Raw genomic sequence first — 7,946 nt, forward strand, 5'->3', positions numbered from 1 at the left:
TTTCTTCATCTAAAATGGGGATTATAATAGTGTTACGATATAGGGTCACTATGCACCTGGCACATAATAAGTGCTCAAATAAGTGTTAAATACTACGACCTTTTTTCTTGTGTTAAAACATTTGGTTTGTGTGCAAAGTAGTCAAACCAGGACAGATGACGAGGCAGCAGGAGTGCAAAATGAGGGATTTTGTTCTCATTTAACAAGACTGCTGCTGCTTTGCTCATGTTTTTGTGTATTTTTTACTTTTATGTATTTTAAATGTTTGACTTTGACTCATAATGAGTTAACCACATTATAAAAGATTCGCAATTCTTTTATAAATTCCTGGAGATATAAGCCTCAATACTATGTAGGTTTAATATACAAGGCTTGACATTTCACTGGAAGATTAATGATGAATGAAATGCTGTCATTTAAGAATCGCTCTTGCAGGAGGGCGTGTTGCTCCAGTCGTGGAACATGTGCTTTGCATGTTCAGTTACTGAGTTTGATTATCCCCCCCCCCCAAACACACACACACACACACACACACACACTATTTTTAAAGTTTGCTTTGGATTTGTAAGAGTAGGAAAATATGAAGGAACATCATAGAAAAGGGTGAACAAGAAAGTTTGTATGAAAGAGTCCATGAAACCCTCAGAACTGGTGCTGCACAGTTGGAGCAAATGAACAACCCAGCTCTTGTCTCCTTTTTTGAATACTTGGGCTGGAGAGATAGCACAGTGGATAGGGCATTTGCCATGCAAGCGGCCGACCCTGCTGACTTGAGTTCAATTCCTCTTCCCCTCTGGGAGAGCCCGGCAAGCTACCCAGAGTATCTCACCCACACGACAAAGCCTGGCAAGCTCCCCGTGACGTATTTGATATGCTAAACACAGTAACAACAAGTCTCACGATGAAGACGTTACTGGGCCCGCTCGAGCAAATCGATGAACAACGGGAGGACAGTGCAGTGCTACAGTGGATTTTCTCCCAATTACTTTTTCTGTTTTTATATGTCTTTTAAAATATGCAAGTTACATAGTGATAACTGTTCACATCCTCCTTTTTTTAAAATGAATTTAATAAATGTACCAGATGACATAAAAAAGTTTATTAAAAAAACTTACAAATTAAAAAACTCTACAAATTGTTATTCTCTGTAGACATTTTCTAGCACTAAGCCAGAGTTTAAAGATAAATAAATAAACAGCACAGTGCTGAAAATGTTTTTACCTTGAGTTGATTAGAACACAAATTTTTTTTCAGCAAGTAGACTTTTAAATAGACATTTAAAAATTATTATTAAAATACAAAATTGGATGTTGGGGAGAGTTCAGTGGGTAGAGTGCTTACCTGAAGTGGCTGACCTGGGTTAGATCCCAACATTCCATATGGTTCCACACAACCTACCGGGAGTGATTCCTGAGTGCAGAGAGAGGAGTTACGCATGGGCACTGCCAGGTATGGCCCCAAACAGTACTTATGCCATTTCTGACATATGTGTGTTGTTCCAAATACTTCTTTGGAGAACTCTTGAATTTAAAGATATTTCATAGTTACTTTGGGAATAGTAGACTTCGAATAGGACTTCAACTTCAAAAGGGATTTTGGGTAAAGTGAAATCCTTTTTGTTGGAATTTATTTTAAAAGATGTGAGGGGAGAGAAAGAGAAGGGTGTGTTTAGGACAGAACGCAGGCTTCTCCAGAGTGGAAATAGGCAAGCAAGGGAGCAGGGACAAACAGAAGAGGTACGTGTTCAAGGAAGAACACGAGCTTGAAGAGCAAGCCAAGACTTCAGAAGTTTTGATAATTTTGTATTATATATTGTATGCTAATTTTATAATTTGAAAAAGAATTGCTCTATGCTATGAGCCAGTGTTAGTCTGCAAAGTGATTTGATCTGTTATTCTGAGTTTTCCTTGTAAATTCATTTTTATATGCACAGTAGAATTATTTTCACATGTGTATTTTGCGTAAAGTAGAATGATTGTTATCTAATATGATGTTCTCTTTTAAATCTAGTTTTATTGTCCATATGTTCTCTACTTTGTGATCCTAATCCAGATGACCCTTTAGTACCAGATATTGCACAGATCTATAAATCAGACAAAGAAAAGTAAGTGTTTACTTATATTAGTTTCTGTTAGAGTGCATTTCTGTATAACCAAAGCTAATTATCAATATATTCAAGTACATTTAATTACACTGATTGTCCTCCTATGGGTGGGGCGATAGCACAGCAGGTAGGATGCTTGCCTTGCCCGCGGCCAACGTGGGTTCGATTCCTCCACCCCTCTAGGAGAGCCCAGCAAGCTACCGAGAGTGTCTCGCCCGCACGGCAAAGCTCCCCTTGGTGTATTCGTACGCCAAAAACAGTAACAACAAGTTTCACAATGGAGACGTTACTGGTGCCCGCTTGAGCAAATCGATGAACAATGGGAGGACAGTGCTATAGTGACAGTGCTATCCTCCTATAATTCCAATGGAAAGTCGCTCAAAATGTATCAGTCTTATTTACTTGGTTTGGGGGCCACACTTGGAAGTGTGCAGGACTTAACTCCTGACTCTGTACTCGGAGATCACTCCTGCGGGGCTGGAGTGCCAGGTCCCCTGGGGTGCCAGGGACTGAGCTGCATGTAAGGCGAGCACCCTGCCAGCTGTACTCTCTCCAGCCCCCAGTAGTTTTTTTGAATAAAAAGTATTATTTTCGGGGCTGGAGTGATAGCACAACGGGTAGGGCGTTTGCCTTGCACTCAGCCGACCCGGGTTCGATTCCCAGCATCCCATATGGTCTCCTGAGCACCGCCAGGAGTAATTCCAGAGTGCAGAGCCAGGAGTAACCCCTGTGCATTGCCAGGTGTGACCCAAAAAGCAAATAAATAAATAAATAAACGCCATAAAAAAAATCCAGGAGTTCTATCTGAGAAAGATCAAGGCCCAAAAGGGAAAAATAAAAACCCTCTGTTCATGTAAAAAAAAAAAAAAAGTATTATTTTCTTCACTGTTTAATCTTTTAGTAAATAACTTAGTAGTATGCATTCTCCCTTTGCACTGTCTGTCCTATTTTAATGATATGAAAGAATTATACATAACTTTGAACGTTAGTGAATTGGAAATGATTATTTGTATTCATTGTTTTCTTCCAGAAAAGAAGTCATCCCTAAATTTCCCTAAAAACTGCCATAGTTTTCAACCTGTTTCATCTTGCTGATACTGTTCATTCATTAATTACTTCTTCAGAGTAGACTCAGAGATCTGGATTAACTTGTTTCTTTTTGTTGTTGTTTGCAAGTTAGGTATATTTTCCTATAGGTTGTAGAGAATTACATTAGTTTGAAAAAATGTCTTTGTTGGGGCTGGAGAGATAGCACAGTGGGTGGGGCGTTTGTCTTGCATGCAGCTGACCTGGGTTCAATTCCCAGCGTCCCATATGGTCCCCTGAGCACCTCCAGGAGTGATTTCTGAGTGCAAAGCCAGGAGTAACCCCTGTGCATCGCCAGGGGTGACCCAAAAAGCAAATAAATAAATAAATAAATGTCTGTTTTAAATGTGCATGAGCCAAAAGTTACATTGACCCAGTTATTCACATGTTTGTGATTGTTTCAACTAATCATTTTTTTGTTTCAACTAATCTTAAGAGAATATAGATAAATGTTTTCATTTTATAAAGATAACTCTTACAAAATATTTTTTAGTATATTTTTACTATATTTCTTTTGTGTGTTTACAGATACAACAGACATGCAAGAGAATGGACTCAGAAATATGCAATGTAAAATAAAAAAAAAATCATATATACCAGAGTACTGTAAAATCTAGGTTTCTTCCAACATTAGCAGTAAATTGAGTACTGTTTACTGTTTCATTGTACCATGAAATCCTTTGACTTTTTAACCCATTTTAAATGTATTTCCGAAGCAAGACAAAACAACCTTCCAAAAATATCCTAAAGACTGTGATGAGAGCATTTATCATTTTGTATGCATTGAGAAAGACATTTATTATGATTTTTAAGATACTTGGACATCTGCATCTTCAGCTTACAAGATCTACATGCATCTGAAAAGCAACCAAATTATTTTTTGCTGAATCTAGATGTTTTTACATGAGGAATACTGTATGTGTTGTCTAAGATATGTTTTATAAATCTACATTCAGATTTCATTCTTTGTTAGTTCACTTTATAATTTGTATTTTTTTATTGTATAGACTAAATATATTCTATTTACATGTATGTCAGTGTATTACTTTTTTTCTTTGAACAGTATTGAAAAAGTCCAACTGTTGATAAATAATGGTCTTCCTTGTCTTAGGGTATTCTGTAGATCAGTTACAGATTTCTTAAACCTGAATGATCTTTACACTGTAATTCTCAATATATTGACTATGGAGAAACACTTGTTTTTGATCTTGTTATACTTGACTTTATGGCAATGTGAATTAATTGCACTGCTAAGTAGGACAATGTGTAAACTATTTTGTTGCTCTTCACATATGAATTTTTTTTGTATAGGCAATATTGACACCTTTTACAGATCCTAATGTAGCTTTTTTCCATATAAATAAAATGCTTTTTCTACTATTTGTCTTGATTACTTAAAAAGTTAAAAATTATCTATCAGTGAGAATCAAAGCACTATATAAAAAATTGCATGAAATTTAATTCCAAATTGTCAAACTGTTTATTGTATTCGGTATTAATTATAATAATATAAATATTATTGATTTAGATTTGTATCTGCTTACAAAATTATCCATCTACAGGATGATAGTCTTTGATCCTTGTTATGGAAGAAATTAGAATTAGGGCATTTCTTGTATCATGTCTAAAATAGAATGTTTGCTATTTTGAGGATAAGGCATTGTTGAAGAAAAGTGTCAGGCCTGTAGAATAATTAGACTTATTAAAATGCCCCTCTAAGTATAACTGACCTTGTATTTTTTAACGTTTTAAAATCTAGAATTTCTAACATAGAATCTTAGTGTCATCATAATTTGAAAGAGGGTGTCCGTTTTTTACTAATAGAAATTATAAAGAAAATTCTAAAATGCTATTTCCTCTGTTTTTATCAATTGCGAGTTAAAGTGATTTAAATAAGTAGGTTATATTTACAGATTGTAAAAAAATCTAGGACGTTCTTTGTTTTGACTTGAGGAAAAATGCATCTCTTCAATTATTAGCATGTTTACCAAATGAGTGAATTACGTTATATTTAAGAAGAGTTGTAGTTCTTCTGATTATCGCAGTAGCTGACTAAGTGTGCAAGAATCTGTGATGGGTGTAGTCATTAGCAAATCACGGAAGTATTTTACCATGGTTCATTATTATTAAAGCACAAAATAACCCATTGTTAGTAAATATGTGTTTCTTAATGAATGTAAAATAATTAAATGAATTGTGAAATGGATGTTTAAGAAAATATAGACTTAAAAATAACTATATTGTGATATCTCGAAACAGCCATATGAAAAACACTACTAGCTATATTATTATAAGCTCTTTTGCCCAGAATTTAAACACTTGACATCATTAGATTAAGTATTTAGTATATTTTGAGAGTGAATGAGTTTTGTTTCTTGAATATCGCCCTTTTTTTTTAAACTTTCATTTGTGTGGCATTTATTTTCGGAAGTGTCTTTTTTCCTTTATTAAAGCTTTTGAAACTTGCCTAACTCTTGTTTGCTTTTGCCTATATCTGAACTGTAAAATCAGTGCCCACGGAGTGAGCACAGATTCTCATAATTAACTAAAATTTCTTAAAGAATTTAGTGTTGGCATAATCAATAAGATCACTGTTTTGGATATGTAGTGTTTCTCTTAATCGTGACAAAGAGGTCATCAGTTAAAATTTGAAGCCAGGAGCTTTAATCTTTATAGATTACCAAGTTAAGGACCTACTTAAAGTGAAGAAGTAGGAAAACGTTTGTAGATTTGGCATTATACCTCTTGGTACACAGTTGGAAACCCTGTCCAGATTGGATTCTGGACATTTGTAACTGCCAAATGCAATAAATCAGTGTGATACTAGCTGTAAGGGCATTTCATTCATGGCCCAATTATCTCAAGAGTCAGTCAGTTATTCCTGAAGTACAGGTTTTCCAATTATCCTTTGTTGTTCTAAGTTCTTCAGCATCACCCCTCCAGGGAAAATAAAAGTTGGAAAACATTTACAATTTCTTTCTTCAATCAACCACTTAATAAACTTCAGTGTATCGAAAGCTGTTAGGTGATAAGGGTCGCACGAGGGCAATACCAAGTTAATATTCAAGAGTGATTTTTTAAAAATACCATAGTAGTTTTTTTATTTATTTTACCATAGTGGTTTGTTCATTCATTGATACTTCGTAGCATTTCTAAACTACTCCCACAGTTTTATAAGGTGGAAAGTGGGGAAATAAACTTTCAGATCACAGGAGATTCTTGGTCACAAATGATATAATCTTTATTAGTTATTTTGAACTAGACCTGGGTCCATTTATTCAATGATAAGTTGAATTTTGAGTTCTGTAGTAGAATCATCAGTGTTTATTAGCTATAGAAATGTGATTAATGCTTTAGCCATGTCTTTTGTATATTCAGATATTGAATTTTGTCTGTTACACACACACACAGAATTGCTTATCTAGTTCAAATCTTTTGTGATTATTCATATTAAATAATAACAAGTCTGAATTTTAAAAGTTTATTCCATTGTGTTGTTCTTTCAGAGGAGTTCTCTCTCTCTCCCTCTCTCTCTCTCTCTCTTTATCTTTGTGGGTGTTTGGGGCCTACCCTGGTTGTCTTCTGAGACCACACTTGGTTCTGTGCTCAGAGACTGTATTGCAGTGGCAGAATTTCAGCCAGGTGGTGGCTGTACCGCCCTGCTAGGCAAGCACCTTGACCTTTGTACCACCTGGCCCCAGAAGATTTCCCTTTAAAGCAAATTGAATTTCAAAGTCATAGTCCTAAAATGCAATACAAGTTAGTGGTGAAAGTTTTCCCTTTTAAAACAGGACTCTTTTACTGTCCTGATAGCTGTATTTGCCAGCTGAATGGTCACTATCCGATAGCAAACAAGGGAGCCGGCTGAAGGTAGGTCAAAGGGCTCCCTACAGGCTTTGCATGCAGAATACCCCGTTCTGAGCACTGCTGGGAGCAATCTAGGGAATAACCTTCCTCCTTCCCCACCCCCACTCCTCATCCTCATCCCCCCCCCCCCCCAGCCTCCCCACCACCACACCACTCCCCCATGCTGCCAGATGTGGCCACAAAACAAAGGCAGATCATGCAGCAGGTAGAGATTTCTCTCATTTCATTTGTGAAAAACAATGTTATAGTCTTTTTTGCAGAGCGTAGTGGTGTCGAGGAGGCAGTTATAGAATGATGTTTGTGACTATGTGAGTGATAGGCTTTCACAGGGTCTTTTAAATGCCACTGGTAACATTGTGGCAGCTGATGATTTTGGCTGCAGAAATAAATTATACTGTACAAGTGTTCAGGTCACAACCCAGTAGTATTTATTATATCACTTATTTGTATTGTTGTATTTAAATTTCTTCTGTTACGTGAAATTGTGATTTTACTTATTGATTCATTTTTGGATCACATCCAGCTGTGGTCATGCTCCTAGCCCTGCAGTCAGGGATCACTCCTCGAAGGGCTTGTAGAACCTTGTTGGTGCCAGGCTTTGAACTCAGGTCAGCCACGATTCCAAGGAAAGCGCTCAGTCCACTACACTGTCTCTCTGGCCGCCCACTTAAGTGATTTTCAATTGTAACCGAACTAATAAGAAGATGGAATATTTACCCAAAAGTATCATTGGTGGCATTTCAAAAGTTGGCTTAGCACTCTCTTAGTTCTTGCTCATATAGGTAGAATTTTGTCTTACCTGGGGAAGAAGTTGCTTTTATTACACTAGCACATGTATAAGTCTGAGCTGTTCTTTCCTCGTATCATTTACTTGAGTGGAAAATACAAG

General features: G+C 36.4%; 1 protein-coding gene across 1 annotated transcript in view; it reads left to right on the plus strand.

Moving 5' to 3' along the window:
* The window catches only part of UBE2D1 (ubiquitin conjugating enzyme E2 D1), a 38,695-nt gene extending 33,039 nt beyond the window's left edge, over positions 1-5,656 (plus strand). The window contains exons 6-7 of the mRNA XM_056120744.1: positions 2,011-2,104; positions 3,719-5,656. Coding sequence (XP_055976719.1) covers positions 2,011-2,104; positions 3,719-3,764 — 140 coding nt within the window. The 3' untranslated portion in view covers positions 3,765-5,656. The remainder of the gene's footprint in view (positions 1-2,010; positions 2,105-3,718) is intronic.
* The last annotated feature ends 2,290 nt before the right edge of the window (positions 5,657-7,946 follow it).

Source organism: Sorex fumeus, unplaced genomic scaffold (genome assembly GCF_029834395.1).
Source record: "Sorex fumeus unplaced genomic scaffold, SorFum_2.1 ptg000043l, whole genome shotgun sequence".
Taxonomy (NCBI): domain Eukaryota; kingdom Metazoa; phylum Chordata; class Mammalia; order Eulipotyphla; family Soricidae; genus Sorex; species Sorex fumeus.